Here is a 19,013-nt window from a genome sequence, read left to right as displayed (position 1 = left end):
GGATGCTTGTCCTTCCTGGGTATGGAGACGAGTGAGGGGAAGATGGCCCCCACCCGTATCCATACCATTGCAGGGCAGAAGGGACGTCAAAACATCCCTTTCGTTCATAGCTCTTAAAGGGCCTTTTTTTTTTTTTTCAAATGACAAATTTTTTATTTTATTTTTAATTGCATTTTAGTGTAAATATGAGATCTGAGGTCTTTTTGACCCCAGATCTCATATTTAAGAATTCCTGTCATGCTTTTTTTCGATTTCAAGGGATGTTTACATTCCTTGTAATAGGAATAAAAGTGACACAAGGAGGAAGGAAGGAGGAGGGAGCCCCAGCCGTGACGTCAATACCCGCAGATGAGGCTCCCGGAAGTGGGGAAAGCATACCTGTGAAAGACAGGTATCCTGTCCCCCCCCGAAGGGTGACAAATGTGGCACTAGATGGGGGGAGGAGTACAATGAGCGGACATTCCGCTTTTGGGTGGAACTCTGCTATAATGTCACAATGAGAGCTGTATATCTGTATAATCACATTGGTTCTTGAATGTATACTTTTGCTCGTATATCTTTGTACTTGCTAAAATACATTAATAAAGAAACTTTGTAAACAAAACAAAAAAAAAGAGTTAAAGCTTCACTTTGCAAAGAATACTCAATCATGTGCAAGGAAATTAAAGAAAACAGCATTTTTGCTTGCACATGATTGGATGATGGAAGTCAACAAAGCTTTTGCTAATTTACTAAGCTCTGGAGCAATTGCACTTGCAGCGTGCAACTGCACTTTGCAAGGTGCACAGTCTATTTGCCTTTAGTAAATCAACCCCTATAGAGTCTATGCACACTATGGGGTTGATTTACTAAAGGCAAATCCACTCTGCACTACAAGTGCACTTGGAAGTGCAGTCGCTGTAGATCTGTAGAGGGGAAGATCTGAAATGAGGGGAAGCTCTGCTGATTTTATCATCCAATCATGTGGAAGCTAAAATTCTGTTTTTTATTTTCCTTGCAGGTCCCCCTCAGATCTGCAGCGACAGCACTTCCAAGTGCACTTGCAGTGCATTTGTAGTGCAAAGTGGATTTGCTTGTGGGGCCGCGCAGCGTGGCGATCAATGGTGTGGTGTGTCAGTCTGACAACCGCTACATCGATCTCAGTAAAGAGCCTCTGTCAGAGGCTCTTTACCACGTGATCAGCCATGTCCAATCACGGCTGATTACGATGTAAACAGGAAGAGACATTGATCGGCTTTTCCTCACTCGCGCCTGACAGATGTGAGTAGAGGAGAGACGATTGGCTGCTCTGCTGACAGGGGGGGTCTGTGCTGATTGTTTATCGGTGCAGCCCCCCTTAGATGCCCACTCAGGACCACCAGGATGCCGGCAGGACCACCAGGGATGGCCACCACACTGGACCACCAGGTATGCCACCCTATACCACCAGGGATATGCCAATCAGTGCCCAGGCAGCTGCCAATTAGTGGCAATTAAAAATGCCTGCCAGTGCCACCAGTGATGCCTATCAGTGCAGTCTATCAGTGCCAGCCATTAGTGCCCATCAGTGCCACCTATCAGTGCCCAGCAGTGCTGTCTATCAGTGCCACCCATAAGTACCCATCAGTGCAGCCTTTCAGTGCCCATCAGTGTCACCTATCAGTGCCAATCAATGCCCACCAGTGCCACCTATGTGTGCCCATCAGTGCTGCCTATCCATGCCCATCAGTGCTACATATCTGTGTCACCCACTGGTGCTGCCTATCAGTGCCCGTAAGTGCCCAATGTCAGTGCCCATCAGTGCCACCTCATCAATGCCATCTCATTGGTGTTACCTCATCAGTGCCACCTCATCGGTGCCGCTTTATCAGTCCAGCTTATCAGTGCCCTTCGGTGAAGGAGAAAACTTACTGATTTACTAAATTTTATGACAGAAACAGAAAAACTTTTTTTTTTCATTTTTTTTTTCAAAATGTCTCTTTTTATTAGTTTAGCAAAAATGAAAAACTGCAGAGGTGATCAAATACCACCAAAAGAAAGCTCTATTTGTGGGAACAAAATGAAAAAAAAATGGGTACAGTGTAGCAAGAACGCGCAATTTTCATTTAAAAAGTGACAGTGCTGAAAGCTGAAAATTGGTCTGGGCAGGAAGGGGGTGTAAGTGCCCGATATTGAAGTGGTTAAAAGCCACTTTTTTTTGATCTGCAGTGTGCATGAGCCCTAAAGGTGGCATTTGCGTTTTGGACACTTTCTACCAAATCAACCATTGGTTTGTTACATTTTACAGATCTGCTTATGTGTTAAGGTTATTACAATGTATATTTTTGCATTAATGGTTAACTCCACTTTGGCAAAAAAGAAAAAAAATATACCAAATAGAAAACATATATAGTATATACAATTAGTACACAAACCATATTGCAATTTAATGTTTGCAAAAGTCCCCTTTCCTTTATATTCTGCAGAGCTGTAATATTCTGTAAAGTTAATGCAACATGTTTCTTACAGATAATGAATTACCAGTAATCGCTGCAGCCGTAATTGGGAGTCTTGTGGTCATTGTTGTCTCCGCTGTTCTTATCTGGAAATGTAAAACAAGAAAAAGGTTTTCACATCAAGACCCTCATCAAGCAATACCTACAGCAGGTAATTAGAATTCATTTATAGTGCAGGATTTTTTATTTTACTAATCAGAACCGTTCAAAATGAAATGAAGGTTCAGGAACCATCACATTTCTATAAGTGGCCTTATTCAATAAAGAGATCCTTGGTCATTTTTAAGCAAAGTACACCTAATAATAAGACCTCTTTGTTGAAAAAAGGTATTATCCCATCCCAACCAATAAGAATATCTTGGCACTGGTTGGATTTGCACAGTTAATTTTACTTGGCTTACTGCATTAAGAATACAAACATTTTGTTTAATTCATTAAAAAAGTCTAGTTGACGAATACAATAAAGTATATAAAAACATAAAGTGTATAAAATATAGATTAGGCAGGACAATGCAAAATGTGATTATAATGTTTAGATTACATTTACTCAAGGAACCAATCCCATGACACTTATCATCAGTGCAGAAGGATCATTATAATTAAAGATATCAACTGATTGTCATTGTTAATTTAATTTTGGATATTGCCCTTTGCCTTGTGAAATAGGCAAAACAGGTACTTGATTTGATTGTAGCCGTATTAGTGCAATTGTGACAGAGAAAATTGAGTACTGTCCGTGATACTTTTTTTATTTGCACTAACATACAATTTTTCAGGACAAGCTTTCGGGGTATGTCCCCTTCTTCAAGGTCCAAGCAGTACTCAACTTGGACCGCTCAGTACTCAGTACTGCTTGGACCTTGAAGAAGGGGACATACCCCGAAAGCTTGTCCTGAAAAATTGTATGTTAGTGCAAATAAAAAAAGTATCACGGACAGTACTCAATTTTCGCAAAACAGGTAGAAATAGTCAATATGCTTTGCCTGTATATTAGTTTGCTGCACACATATATTGTTTTGAGCTTTATATTAATTTTATCTAAGTTATTATATTGGTTGACCAAATGCCTGTCCTTCTTTAAACGCTGTTGCTATTTATTGGGGGGCTCATCCAGGATGCGCACTTTACCAATCTGGTATTGTGTGTGTATATTATTATTGATTTTCTCATTAAAACTTCTATTGAAAATATGTATACATACACCAAAACTTTTTTTTTATGAAATAGAGAATATTAATAGTCAGAAAAACTTTAGTCAGGGTGTTTTTTACCAAAATTACTACAAATCAGAATGTAATTTTAAAAAAATTGTACACAGCCATGGAAAGTTTTGTTTTATTTTTAAATCTTGATAGTCCTGGGACAAAAAGCTGTGTTACATATTGTAAATGTATAATTTGAAGGACATAAGCACATTGACCAAGGAAAGATTACTTTGATTACATTGTAATGTCTATTTAATAACTATGAACTCACCTGCATGTGATTTTTTTCTCCAGTAAATAACACAGACCCCGATCTACAAGATGTCTGCTACGCCTACCTAGATATAAGTCAGCTTTCCAAAGGTTAGTTGTCATAGTAGGTGACTGTATTTGTCAAAACTTTTAAATTAAATAGAAAAAGTTTGCTTCTGAAGAAAAGAGGGTACATTTCAAAATTAGTTATATCCTCTATTTATAACTGAATTAAGGAGATTTATACCTAATGACCCATCTAGGTCTCGCTGTCACCACAGAAATATTATTTTATGCTCATAAATATTAGACATGTGCATTTGTTATCGTCCGAATGCATTTTCGCCCCAATTTCGGAAATTTTCGTGTTCGTTTTAACAAAACGATAATGAACGTGCAGAATCCGAAATCCGAAAGATCCTAAATAAAAAATGCTTTATTTTCGTATCCATTATATTTTTGTATTGTTGCGACAACAGTTCCATATTGATAGATAGAAGATTTGACATGACGGTGACAATAGCGATCTGTGTCTATCGAACTTGCGGTAATACCGTTCAACGAAGCAGCCAAAAACATACGATCGCCGCGAGCGGTCATTTACGATGAAATGTTCCCCCTATAGGCTATAGAAGAATTCTAGTGTTGTTTGACTAGTAATAATAATTAATAATTATAATTATTACTAGTCAAACATTAGAATTCTACTAAAGCTTGTGGGCGTAGCATTCAAACGGTAAAGTGCGATTGTGGCGTCGTACAGTTTAGCTGCTTCGTCGCATCTTCTTAGAACATCCGACAGAAACCATAAGCCTTCAACTGACAGATTCAACATTAATTAGTTCGGGTTTTCATACGAATGCACTTCTTAACTAAACAAATTTCAGGAGTAACTAAATAAATGTATTTTTTGGACGAAACTGAAATTCTGAAATGAAATATTTCAGTGTTTAAATGTATAATAAATGTAATTAGTTGAGCTTCCATTATATTGGCTTAAATGATTAATCAGGACAAGAATGTGATTACCATATTCATTTTTAGTTTTATAATCCAGTGGTTCTTATAACCCCCGGACTGTAGCCCAGTGCCAGGCCATGGCTTCCCTTCTCAGCCATCTGCTGATCCGCTAAGCTCCCACAGTGACTTTCAGCTCCCAATGTGCACCAGGATTGTTATGCAATAGCCTTATCACATGCTGTGTATAACCTATGTTTGCTATTATATGTATTTGGTATGGGTATTTTCCCACTGGAGCTCCCAATTTATATTTATATGTTGTTACATTTATTCATTACCCTTCAATAAAGCATTTTAATATTTTACTTAATGCCTTGTTCATATCTATAGCTAGCTGCCTAAAAACCCCGCTCGGGGGACTTTTTCCCATTTTTCCAATGTGCACCCCAACCTCCCATAGTGGCCCAAAGTGTCCCCAGGCCCCCTGAGCACCCCCAACATCCACAATGCCTCCCACAGTGACCCTCCCCCCCCAGTCTGCTGCACAGCCTCTGACCCTCCATAGTGCTCTCCACCACCAACACTGTCCCACACTGTCCCTCAGCTTTCTCCAAAAACCTCACCCCTACAGGGCCACCAAGTCTGTTGCAGAGTCCTCGAACCCCCTCCATAACCTCCATCTCCCCCTATAGTGACTCCAACCTCATCCAGAGCCTTCCAGCATTTCAATACATTATTTGTATTTCCATACTTTTATTGTTTGAGTATGAACTTTATTCTTTACTGTTGGGGCATGGAAGGTTTTGGAAGTATTTTCCATACTCTGATCTTAAAAAGTTTGAGAACTATTGCTCTAATCACACCATCTTTGGCAACAAAAGTATATAAAAGTGTAACATTTTTCTTTAATATAATAATTACTGATCATTGTTTACTCATTCCCTTTATAGGTAAAAGAATTAAACATGTAAGTATTCAACATATTCATTTCAAAATTCAACGCATTTCTCGGGTCGGCGCTTATGCATTAAGGTAAAAAACCTTCAGTGTGCAGCTCCCCCCTTAGCCCCCCTTCATACTTACTTGACCCCCATATCTGTCCAGCACTGTGCACAATAGCAGCGGCTCTCCCGGCTCTCTCCCTCCTAATTGGTGGAGAGAGAGAGCGGCTGGATCTATTGGCTCCTGCTGCAGTAAATCACAGCCAGTGGTGTGGAGAGGGAGCAGAGGGGCAGGGCCAAGCCACACTCTGAGGGTCTACAGATGCACAGAGTTGGCTTGGGAGCGAGCATGCATGAGTGCCCCCATTGCAAGCGGCTTGCTATGGGGGCACTTCGGGAGAGGAGCTAGGAGTGCCAGTGGAAGACCTGAGAAGAAGAGGATTGGGGCTGAGAAACGGTGTTCAAACCACACATGTGAGGTATCGCTGCGATCAGTAGAGTAAGAGCAATAATTCTAGCCCTAGAACTGCTCTGTAACTTAAAACATACAACCTGTAGAATTTTTTAAACGTCGCCTATGGAGATTTTTAAGGGTAAAAGTTTGTCGCCATTCCACGAGCAGGCGCAATTTTGAAGCGTGACATGTTGGGTATCAATTTACTCAGCGTAACATTATCTTTCACAATATACAGACAAATTTGGCTAATTTGGCTAACTGTTGTCTTATTTTTTAATTAAAAAAAGTGAATTTTTTCCCCAAAAAAGTGCGCTTGTAAGACCGCTGCACAAATACGGTGTGTAAAAAAGTATTGCAAAGACTGCCATTGTATTCTCTAGGGTGTTATAAAAAAAAAACAATATATAATGTTTGGGGGTTCTAAGTAATTTTTTAGCAAAATAAACTGTTTTAAACATGTAAACACCAAAATCTCAAAACGAGGCTGGTCCTTAAGTGGTTAATGTACACACAGCACCCCATATTGACAGAAAAATACAGAATTGTTGACATTTTTGCAGATTTATTAAAAAAGAAAAACTGAAATATCACATGGTCCTAAGTATTCAGACCCTTTGCTGTGACACTCATATATTTACTCACTTACTTACTTATATACTCAGGTGCTGTCCATTTCTTCTGGTCATCCTTGAGATGGTTCTACACCTTCATTTGAGCCCAGCTGTGTTTGATTATACTGATTGGACTTGATTAGATAAGCCACACACCTGTCTATATAAGACCTTACAGCTCACAGTGCATGTCAGAGCAAATGAGAATCATGAGGTCAAAGGAACTGCCTAAAGAGCTCAGAGACAGAATTGTGGCAAGGCACAGATCTGGCCAAGGTTACTAAAAAATTCTGCTGCACTTAAGATTCCTAAGAGCACATTGGCCCCATAATCCTTAAACGGAAGACGTTTGGGACGACCAGAACCCTTCCTAGAGCTGGCCGCCCAGCCAAACTGAGCTATCGGGGAGAAGAGCCTTGGTGAGAGAGGTAAAGAAGAACCCAAAGATCACTGTGGCTGAGCTTCAGAGATGCAGTTGGGAGATGGGAGAAAGTTGTAGAAAGTCAAATCACTGCAGCCCTCCACCAGTCGGGGCTTTATGGCAGAGTGGCCCAACGGAAGCCTCTCAGTGCAAGACACATGAAAGCCCACATGGAGTTTGCTAAAAAACACCTGAAGGACTCCAAGATGGTGAGAAATAAGATTCTCTGATGAGACCAAGATAGAACTTTTTGGCCTTAATTCTAAGTGGTATGTGTGGAGAAAAACAGGCACTGCTCATCACCTGTCCAATACAGTCCCAACAGTGAAGCATGGTGGTGGCAGCATCATGCTGTGGGGGTGTTTTTCAGCTGCAGGGACAGGACGACTGGTTGCAATCGAGGGAAAGATGAATGCGGCCAAGTACAGGGATATCCTGGACGAAAACCTTCTCCAGAGTGCTCAGGACCTCAGATTGGGTCGAAGGTTTACCTTCCAACAAGACAATGACCCTAAGCACACAACTAAAATAACGAAGGAGTGGCTTCACAACAACTCTGTGACTGTTCTTGAATGGCCCAGCCAGAGCCCTGACTTAAACCCAATTGAGCATCTCTGGAGAGACCTAAAAATGGCTGTCCACCAACGTTTACCATCCAACCTGACAGAACTAGCAAATGGCTGCAATATAATAAAGAGTGAAAAATTTTAGGGGGTCTGAATACTTTCCGTCCCCACTGTAGATAGATAGATAGATAGATAGATAGATAGATAGATAGATAAATAGATAGATAGATAGATAGATATGAGATAGATAGATAGATAAAAATATACTGGTAGATGACAAAAACATGATAGCAGTGCTCCTATAACACTAATCCAGTTATATTATCTGTTTTATTTATTTCCAGGAGGATCTGACTGTTACATACGCTACTGTGAATAATGCGAATATCTAAGAAAGGATACCAGACCTGGAATGGATGATACCAAACTCTGCACATTTCCATGGATGATATTGGTGATTCCAGTCGGCACTTTCTGAATACCAACAATGATCAAAAAGAAGAAATAATACCGCTAAAACTATGAATGTGTCAGCTAACTATATTACCACTCTTTAAGGACCAGACCTATTTTTCAGGCTCTGTGTTTAAAAAAAAAAAATCATGTTTTTTTGCTAGAAAATTACTTAGAACCCCCAAACATTAAATATATTTTTTCTAACACCCTAGAGAATAAAATGGCGGTCGTTGCAATACTTTCTGTCACACTGTTTTTGCGCAGCGGTCTTACAAGCACACTTTTTTTGGAAAACATACACTTTTTTTAATTAAAAAATAAGACAACAGTAAAGTTAGCCCAATTTTTTTTATATTGTGAAAGATAATGTTACGCCGAGTAAATTGATACCCAACATGTCACGCTTCAAAATTTTGCCCATTCGTGGAATGGCAACAAACTTTTACCCTTACAAATCTCCATGGGCGATGTTTAAAAATTCATACAGGTTACCAGTTTTGAGTTACAGAGGAGGTCTAGGGCTAGTATTGTTTCTCCCACTCTAACGATCGCGGTGATACCTCATATGTGTGGTTTGAACATCATTTTCATATACGGGCGCTACTCATGTGAGCTTGTCGGGACGAGGCGCTTTAAAAAAAAAAAAATTTCTATTTTTTTTTTTTTTTTTTTTGACACTGTAAACACCCCTTGTAATAGAAAAAAGCATGACAGGACCTCTTAAATCTGAGATCTGGGGTCAAAAAGACCTCACATCTCATATTTACACTAAAATGCAATTAAAAAAAATGTAATTAAAAAAAAAAAGTCTCCTTTAAGAGCATTGGGGGAAGTGACATTTGACGTCGCTTCCGCCAGTCAATGCTATGGAGCCGAGTGAATCCTCCCCTCACTCGGCAGCCAGCCAAGCAGGGGAAAGGACCCGATTGTCTCCGCCACTACAAGGCGGCTCCGGTAAGCGGCAGAGACGCAGCATGGCAGGAGGGGGGCCCCTCTCCTGGCACTAATAAAAGTGATCTTGCAGCGAATCCGCAGCAGAGACCACTTTTATCTGAAAGAGGACCGCCCGCTGAAGAAGAGGATACAGGGGTTATGGCAGCTAGCTTCTGCCATAACAACGATATTCCTCTTCAAAGTGCCGCCATATAATGACGGCGGACAGTCCGCAAGTGGTTAAATTCCAAACTTTTTAAAGTTTTGTTAAGGATGTTTTGGTTGTAAATGAACATACTGAATTATATTATAAGCTTAGACTTATCTGTCCTCTACAGTTTGTCTATGAGGGGTCTTCAAAAAGTTTCTGCACTTTTATAATATCGTTGGAAATGGTGAGGGTGGGAGGAGTAGTAGTTGTCTGAGAGTGTCATGTGACCTGTCTGTCTGGTAAGCCGGCTGACCTTGCAGTTTAGTACGAGTAATGTCATTTGTTTTTTAAATTCTTAATAAAAAGAGTTAAAAAAGTTCAGAAACTTTTTGAAGAACCCTCAAATTATCTATCTTTAGGGTTTGATCAGTCTATTATTTATCTATCCATCTACTCTTTTTTTGTTTGACCCAGGATTCTCACCCTAGCAGGGGTTTTGGGATGCTTGTGTCTGGATTTTCAGTTTCCTCAGGGATTGATAAATCCTGGATTTTGTCCTGGAGTCAAGAGGCTACTGTATTATGTAGAGTCTTGGGTGGGATGAAGCCTCCAGGTCTGGGTCCACATTTAGGGGACAACCAGCACACTGATTGTACAGGTGTGTGCACAGGGCTTTTGTTAGAGAGCTGATTGGTGTTCATGGCTCCACTTGGGGACAGGTGGTCTCTGCCCAGATGTCAGAGTAGGAGCCAGCACAGAAGAAGTCTGTGAGGTGTATATAGAATGTGTATGTGAAGACAGGGCTGTGTGAGACTGTCTGATAGATACAGATGGGGATTGACGATTGTTATAAATTGTTGCAGAGTTCTGCAAGAGCCAGCAAGGAGGATTATGTTAGGATTTGTGTGTGTTTTTTTTTTTCTGGAGAATAAATGTTAATGAACCCCTGCAAGGGTAACCCATGTGTCTTTGTGAGCTTCTTGTAATAAAAGTGGGCAAGGAAAGCCCTTAAAAGAAGAGTTGGCGAGTGGCTGTATCTTTAAAACTCTACTGTTTGAAACCAATTCTCACAATATATATAGAGATTTTTTTTTAGGCGCAGCCTGTTTGCAGCCCTTAAAGGAGAGGTACTCTGATCCCTGAAATGCATTTGCTCATTGGCTTTTTTTTCACATTTTAACCGATTAATTATAAATAATCAAATGAATATACCTATATGGAAATGATATAGTCCTCAGTGTTCTATGGTGCTAGTCTGGCTATCATCTACTGTGCTGTACCAAACATGCTTCATGCCATGTGCAACCTCCACCGGTTGTGCTCTCACCTGGGATCTTGGATCATATACCCAAATATGATCCAATAATGCTTTTGTCTCTCCCAAGGGGACCAACAATCCACCTTCCAGATCTCAGGATTGGGAATTCTTCCTTCTCCTCCTACTCGCTCCTCAAAAAGCCATGCACATATAAATGTAAAAATGCCAATAGTGTTTATATATAGGGGACTTTTTGTCTCCTATGTGGTGAAAAATAAAGTTTAGTGAACAAACTGATGACCTGTAGGGACTTTTAAAGTGTCACCTATGGAAAATTAGGGGAACCAAATCACAGACGCAGACAGTTTTAAGGCTTGGCATCTTGGGTATCTATTAACTATTCGCAACCCCATCTTTTATATTTTGCCAAAAAACTAGGTAAAATATGTCATTATTAGTGAAATATATGTGTGTTGAACTGCGCTTATTATAAAACTAATAAACAGTGCAAGTGAACAGTACAAATCAAATATATGCAACCACCGGGTTCACTCCAGTGGGAAATGCTTAATGTGTTATATAAAAAATACGTAAAGAACTGTATTCAAACATTAATCATGAACTCAATATATTGCAATCATAATGTCCAAAGTGATAGACTAACATATAAATATGAGTTCAAAAAAGGTTCATCCAAAAATTTTCCAGTGATAAGGTGCTTAGTCCAATGTACAGGTGACTATAGAAATCCTCCACCACACCAAGCAAACAGCCTACTCACCAGATGGGGATGATCCCTACCATAGAGATCTTAAGAGCCTTTAAGATATTGGAATGGATCCGGACATCCGTTTCAGCAATACTGGCGGTGTCTCCAAACAAACGTTCGGATAAGGATAGTTACTCATATCCAGGTAGAACATAAAAATAAGGAACAATCTCCCATGATGAAGTACTGTATTTCATAAAAAAGGGGGTTTTATTTGGTAAAAAAGGCATCAACAAGCCAAAAAACATGCAGTAAGGTTAAAACATGTAGATGGACACGGGGACGCCGCTTGCGCTCCACCTGCGTTCCACTATGGGCGGAAGTGACGTATAACACTCGACCACACCCTATGCTTTTCGTCAGTGCGTCTAACGTTATCAGGGGTCACATTGGACTAAGCACCTTATCACTGTAAAATTTTTGGATGAACCTTTTTTAAACTCATATTTATATGTTAGTTTATCACTTTGGACATTATGATTGCAATATATGAAGTTCATGATTGATGTTTGAATACAGTTTTTTTCATATTTTTTACACAACGCATTAAACATTTCCCACTGGAGTTAACCCGGTAGTTGCATATATTTGATTTGTACTGTTCAGTTGCACTGTTTAATAGTTTCATAATAAGCGCAGTTCAACACACACATATATTTCACTTTATTGGTTCCACAACCTTAGAAGGGGCAGCTTTATATTGTGTGTTTTTTTTTATTTTATTTATTATTCACCTTCCCACTGCATTGGTAGGGAACCTATTAAGTTTCCCTTTAACACTAATATATGTCATTAGGTTGCTAGAAAATTAACTTCAGGATATTTTTTTTTCTGAAATTTTGCATTTGAAAAACTGTGTGACATAAAAAATTGGAAGTGCTGCCATTTATTTTCCGTGGTGTCTGCTTTCAGAACGTATATTGTGTTTTGGGGGTGTTAACTCTCCCCACCGGGCCAATTCTGGCACTTTACTCCTACATGTAAAATTCATAATTTTTTTTCTAGAAAATTACTCAGAACCCCCAAAACATTATATATGTTTTTTTAGCAGAGACAGTAGAAAATAACATTTTGGTTGTTGCAACTTTTTATGTCACACGGTATTTGTGCAGCGATGTTTATGAAATTAAAAAAAACACATTAAAGTTAGCCCATTTTTTTCTATAATGTGAAATATGATGTTACGCCAAGTAAATATATACCTAACATGTCTTGCTTTAAAATTGAGCACACTCGTGGAATGACGCCAAACTTTGGTACTGAAATATCTCCATAGGTGATGCTTTAAATTTTTTTGCAGGTTACCTGTTTAGAGTTACAGAGGAGGTATTGAGCTAGAATTGTTGCTCTTGTTCTAACGCACGCGGCGATACCTCACATGTGTGATTTGAAAACTGTTTACATATGTGGGCGTGACTTATGTATGCGTTCGCTTCTGTGCGCAAGCACAGAATGGAGGCACTTTATTTTTTTCTTTTAATTATTCTTTATTTTACTTTTTATTTTTACACTTTCTCTTTAGATTTTTAAAATTTTTTATCACCTTTAATTCCAAATACAAGGGATGTAAATATCCCTTGAAAAAGGGATAGTGCGTGACAGGTCCCCTTTATGGAGAGATGTGGGGTCTATAAGACCCCACATCTCTCCTTCAGGCTGGAAATACCGAGATAAAAAAAAAAAAAACTGTCTTGGCCTTTCCAGCTGCGTCCCCGGCATTATTTACTTCCGCTGTCCCAGACATGGCGTCATAACAGCGTGCCCGGGCCTCCGAGGGTCATAGAGATGACTGGGGACCATCTGGTCACCGGAAAACTCTATGCACAACTTCGGGCGACAACCGATTCATTCTCTGATTCGCTGATCGCACAGGCGCGCAGGTAGAAGTACCGGTGGACGGCGGGAGGGGGGGTCATTCAGATATCCCCACTCAAAGTCCAGAACATCATATGACGGCCTACGGGCGGGAAGTGGTTACTTTTTTAGCAAAAAACACAGATATGGCCCTTGGGGGGCAGAAAGGTTAAACTATGTCTCATCCCTCACTGCTTCCTTTCCTCAGATTACATGGTGAAAAATATAATACATTTATGTGCATTAGCTGCTTCTGTATATTTCATCTACTTCCACAACAAGCAGTAGAGACGAGGAAGAACCTCTTATGCCCTGTACACACGGGCGGACTTTTCGACCGGACTGGTCCGACAGAATGAATCTGTCGGACAATTCGACCGTGTGTGGGCTTCATCAGACCTGCAGCACACCTTTTCTGTTGAAAATCTGACAGACTTTAGATTTGGAACATGTTTCAAATTTGTCCGACAGACTCGAGTCCGGTTGAAAAATCCGCTCGTCTGTGTGCTAGTCCGACGGACGAAAACTGACGCTAGGGCAGCTATTGGCTACTGGCTATCAACTTCCTTATTTTAGACCGGTCGTACGTCATCACGTACAAATCCGTCGGACTTTGGTGTGATCATGTGTAGGCAAGTCCGTTCGTTAGAAAGTCCGTCGAAAGTCTGTCATAACTCTGTTGAAAGTCCGTCGGAAAGACCGTCGGACCTTTGATGCCGAAAAGTCAGCCCCTGTGTACAGGGCATAAGAAATTGATGACCTCCATGAAACTTTGAGGAGCTGAAAAAAAATATTGGCTGATGTAAAAGATTAAAAGGAACTCTCCGCTAGAACTCAATAAGAATCTTAGCCAGACTTCGGAAAAAAAAAAAAGAATAAAAATGTCACCAATGAAACCAATAAAACCAATTAAATCATACACCAAACATGACAAGCCACAAAGCAGAAGTAATTTCAATACTGGATGGACAGAAATACAAATCCTTTGGAAGGAAAAATAGCTCTCATATACAGTATGTATATCATTTGTGTATTCAATTGTTTGCCTGAAGTTCACTTTTGTTGTGCAGATCAATACAATGCAGTTAATAGAAAAGGTGGTGGACTTCCTCCCAGAACCAGTCTACTGAATTTCACATTAAACCCAAACACATTGTCCAATGAAACATGTAAGGCTAAACAGACCCTTTCACAAACTCAAAAAAATTGCAGGTAAAGCACAAACAAACTGAGGGACGGGTTTCTGCGCTCACGGACCAGAAGGCTTGCAGCCTCCCCTTACACTTACCCCTTAAAGGGGTAAGTTTAATGATAAAAAGATGTTAATTAGGGGTGGGTGGCGCTACCTTTAACAGGGTACCTAAAAAAATATTATATATGCATATCCTAAAATAGAAAATATTCATAAGTGCAAAACCTCAATCACTCACATTCATTGGATAGTGAATGTGAGTGTGCAACTCTTAAATAGTGAACCGTGCTACCATGCCAGTCTCATATCATGCATAAAGGTGTATAACGTGTAGTTGACCATCAAAAATATATAATAAGTGACAACATAATGGTAAATGATAAATGACAGTAAATTAATTAAACCATTCAATAAACACCACAATCTGTGACATAGAAGGGAATCAGTCCAATAGGAATCCCCCTCAAGAATTTAAAATGTATCACACTATGGAGCCCTGTTTCTTCCATATGAGGATATACTGACGGATACTTCACAGCTGGAGCGGGAGCACCTGGGGACCCAAAACACCATATCGTTGCCTGGTACTACATGCCTACTACCCCTGCAGGGGTGTAGGGAGCTGGTGAGTGGGGATCTTTGAGGGGGAGCACCGCAAGTCACTGGATCTGAACAGCTGCCTTCACGAAAGTCACTTATCACAGACTTTTTTGTTTTTTGCTTATGCTGCATTCTGACACATCCATTTTTTCTTATCCTTATTTTTTCACCATTTTTTAGGTTTGCATTTTGCATCTTATACCTAAGTTGGGACTACTTATGATATATATATATATTTTAGCCGCTTTAGATTTTTCACCTTATGTAATTTTGGACACACTTGTGGATCAACATAGGATTTAGGCATGGGATAGTATCAGCAGCACATGCTGACTAATGCCATTTGGAAAGTGGATCACACATTGTTTCTTGAGGGGGATTCCTATTGGACTGATTCCCTTCTATGTCACAGATTGTGGTGTTTATTGAATGGTTTAATTAATTTACTGTCATTTATCATTTACCATTATGTTGTCACTTATTATATATTTTTGATGGTCAACTACACGTTATACACCATTATGCATGATATGAGACTGGCATGGTAGCACGGTTCACTATTTAAGAGTTGCACACTCACATTCACTATCCAATGAATTTGAGTGATTGAGGTTTTGCACTTATGAGTATTTTCTATTTTAGGATATGCATATATAATATTTTTTAAGGTACCCTGTTAAAGGTAGCGCCACCCACCCCTAATTAACATCTTTAAAGCACAAACAAATCAAGTATTTTAAATGTGCACTTACAGCATTTTTCTTTTTAATAAATTATGTGTAAGGAAAGGCTTGCAAATAGAGGAGATAACTTCTCTGGACTGACTTCTGTGCACAGGCTAATACATGTTCCCTCTCGTACTTGCAAAAATTGGGTACTGGCTAATGCATATGTGTACAAGTGCCCTTGCGCATTCTCCTACGCCCCGGTGCTTGTGTGCTCCTATGACAGATGCTGGCGCCAAACAGGTTATTTAAACTCAGCCAGTGTTCAGCATCAGTGCTGCTTTGTCTTCAGCCTCCTGTGTAACCTGTGACCCTGTGAATCTGTATCCTGTTTCAGGTTTCTGACCCCACTTTGTCTTGACCATTCTCTGAACACCTGCACCTACCTTGGCTTGTCCCCTGACCCCTGCTTCTGTCTGTTCCATTGGCTCCTGCTCATAGGTGTGCGCAGCCTCTTGCATTAGGGTGTGCACCCCAAAGCTCAAATACATATGCATGTGTATATGTACTGATGGTGTCAGTAGGGCAGTGGACAGTGTCATTAGTTTTATTTTATTTTTTTATAAATTATTTTATTTTGTAACTTTTTTTTGGGGATGAAATATCAGTGGTCTAAACAGGGGGGAATATGCACCACACAAGGCGATTAGGGTGTGCCCAGCCACCCCTGGCACACCCTGTGCACACGCCTATGCTCCTGCTTTACTGATCCGTTCCAGACCTGTTTTTGTCTTGACCATTCTCTGAACACCTTCACCTACCTTGGCTTGTCCTCTGGCCCCCGCTTCTGTCTGCTCCATTGGCTCCTGCTTTACCGATCAGCTCCAGACATGACTTGTCTTGACCATTCTCTGAACACCTTCTGTAGCATCTGTAGATATGGTTTTAGGTTCTGTCGCTCTGCGATCGTGACTGGAGAAAGATCCGTGAACAATTGGAGAGAATGGTTCTGGAAGGAAAGATCAGGGCGTTCTCTTGCTGCTTGCAGAAGCCTCTCTTTAGTGCGGTAAAGTGACATTTTATAATAGCATCCCTGGAAGGGCCATCCATAGGTTTTAGGCGCAAGGGATCTGTGAATGCGATCGAATTCCAGGTGCTCTAGTGGGAGCTCATGTGCTAATTCCTGGAAAAAGGCTGTGGCGGTGCCTTGCAGGTCTGTTATAACCTCTGGGATCCCGCGTATTCGGAGATTGTGGGCCCTATTTTTGGCATCCTGCAGCTTATCATGTAAGCCTTCAAGTTCACCATTATATTATCTATGCAAAGGAGAATTGTAATTGTTTTTTATAAAAAAAATCATCTTATGGCAACAATAAATCGATAAATGGTTCTTCTTATTGATTTTTGCCTGTTTATCTGTCTTCACAAGACTGCCTCGAATAGCGCTTTTCCTTATGGCTGCAATTGACTGTAAGTTCAGCATTCAGCCTATCCACCTCATCTTCATGTCCCTCTAGCACAGTAGTGGTTATGTCCATCTGCTGCTCTAGCTGGTTTGTGCGGTGGCCTATCTCTTTAAGGCCTCGCATGAGATCAGAAGAGAGCTTGCCGGAGGCGATGGATATTGCATCCCGCACTATAGAGCGGAATTTTGTTTTTGTGCCCCTTGTACATACCCCTGGGTGCCTGGCGGTGTCCACGATCGTAGGGGCTGGAGCTGTCGTGTCTGAGCTGAGTCTGTGCTCTGTGAGCCGGGTCTTTAGTGCCCGGTGGCGCGGAGCACGGAGTTCAGGCAGCCATCTCCCGCGATTGCGAGCATGCGCCCCATGTTTTATTCACTTTCAATGTGCCTTTGAATTTGCTAAAAAATGTGACTACTCCATTAGTGTCGATTCCTTGGCACAGCCCCCTCCCTCATTGCACATCATAGCCCTCTCTCTTCTGGTAGTAACAGTTATTGTCTATGCTGGCCCTGCATATGTAGCAGCCAAAAGAGGAATACTATAGAGTCTTTACTAGTCAGCATATTTCCCCCAAAAGGGTGCTCTCGTTTTTATTCCTATCAGTACATCTCACCCAAAGGATTGCCTGTAGGTTGTAACTTGAGTTTACAATTGTTATTGGTACATCTACATCATAGGATTTCATGTAGGTTGTAACCAAGTTTACAATTCATATTGGTACACCCAACCAAAAAGAGCGCCTGTTTCTATTTTAATCTGTACATCTACCCCAAAGGATTGCCTGTAGGCTCCAGTCTGTGTTTACAATTCATCTACAAAAAGGATTGTCTATATGGTGTCACCCGAGTGTACTATTCAGTAAGATAGCAATGGAAGCCAAACCTTGTCAAAGTGACAGCAATGGACTCTAAACAAGGTCTTTACTATCGTATGAACTAGCTAGACCAGCAATCCTGGGTACAAGGCCAGCAGTGTTCACTCTAAAATGTAATATGAGTTTTGTCTAGCATGTCTCATATCAGATAAGGCAGATCTGAGATCTGATTGGCCATAACAGATTATTCCTCTTTCTACCTTCTCACGACATTTATGGTTTTAGCTCTTGTGAAATGTCTTTAAAAAAAGTTCAGGAAGTGCGAAGACGGACAAAACTTCTGCTTCTCAGAAGGACAGTCACAACTTCAAGGTCCCGTCTACCATGTCTGTCTTTCTCGCCATCGTGCTCCTTTGTAAGTAGAAAGATCTTTTTTTTCATTCTGAGTATTTTATTATTATATTCTGAGTGTCAGCTGAGTGTCTTTCCTTTGAGATTGTGTGAAACACAAAAAAACAACTCATTACTATGAGCCTGTTGGAGGCTTTTCCTTTAAACACATTCATTATTGCATCTGTTGTGGACAAAGTATGATGACCCTTCTTCTTCTTCTTCTTACTTTGTGTTCACCATCTAAAGGGGAATGTATGATCTATTTTGTTCCATGAGAAATACAATATGTTACAATTGTTTAGTATAATCCACTCTCAGTGATGGTGGATTGCACATTGTAGAAATGGGCTATTGGCGTCTGGGCAGAGCATATTTGCGACTCGTGCTACTTTATAAGTATTGTTTGTAAGCTGTGTTTGTGGTCTTGTCACACAGGCTGCAAGTTTCCCATTTATCTAGATAAGTCAGAACCACAAATGTGATTTTCAGAAGAGCTTTGTTTTAATTGTCAAAGTAAATGATGACGGAAGATGACTTTCAGCTCTAAGGAGAAAACTGTAGTAAGATTGGGGCAATTC

The 19,013-nt window shown here is 40.4% G+C and overlaps 2 protein-coding genes across 2 annotated transcripts in view; both read left to right on the top strand.

Annotated features, from left to right (window-relative positions):
• The window catches only part of LOC141116699 (low affinity immunoglobulin gamma Fc region receptor III-like), a 43,433-nt gene extending 34,995 nt beyond the window's left edge, over positions 1-8,438 (top strand). The window contains exons 4-8 of the mRNA XM_073609091.1: positions 2,488-2,625; positions 3,438-3,452; positions 3,968-4,042; positions 5,842-5,858; positions 8,232-8,438. Of these exons, the coding sequence (XP_073465192.1) occupies positions 2,488-2,625; positions 3,438-3,452; positions 3,968-4,042; positions 5,842-5,858; positions 8,232-8,279 (293 nt within the window). The 3' untranslated portion in view covers positions 8,280-8,438. The remainder of the gene's footprint in view (positions 1-2,487; positions 2,626-3,437; positions 3,453-3,967; positions 4,043-5,841; positions 5,859-8,231) is intronic.
• Positions 8,439-18,426: 9,988 nt separating this feature from the next.
• LOC141116698 (high affinity immunoglobulin gamma Fc receptor I-like) overlaps positions 18,427-19,013 on the top strand; it is a 39,150-nt gene continuing 38,563 nt past the window's right edge. The window contains exon 1 of the mRNA XM_073609090.1: positions 18,427-18,457. Coding sequence (XP_073465191.1) covers positions 18,427-18,457 — 31 coding nt within the window. The remainder of the gene's footprint in view (positions 18,458-19,013) is intronic.

The sequence above is a fragment of the Aquarana catesbeiana genome, linkage group LG13, assembly GCF_042186555.1.
Source record: "Aquarana catesbeiana isolate 2022-GZ linkage group LG13, ASM4218655v1, whole genome shotgun sequence".
NCBI lineage: Eukaryota > Metazoa > Chordata > Amphibia > Anura > Ranidae > Aquarana > Aquarana catesbeiana.
This window is presented reverse-complemented; position numbering and strand designations above follow the sequence as displayed.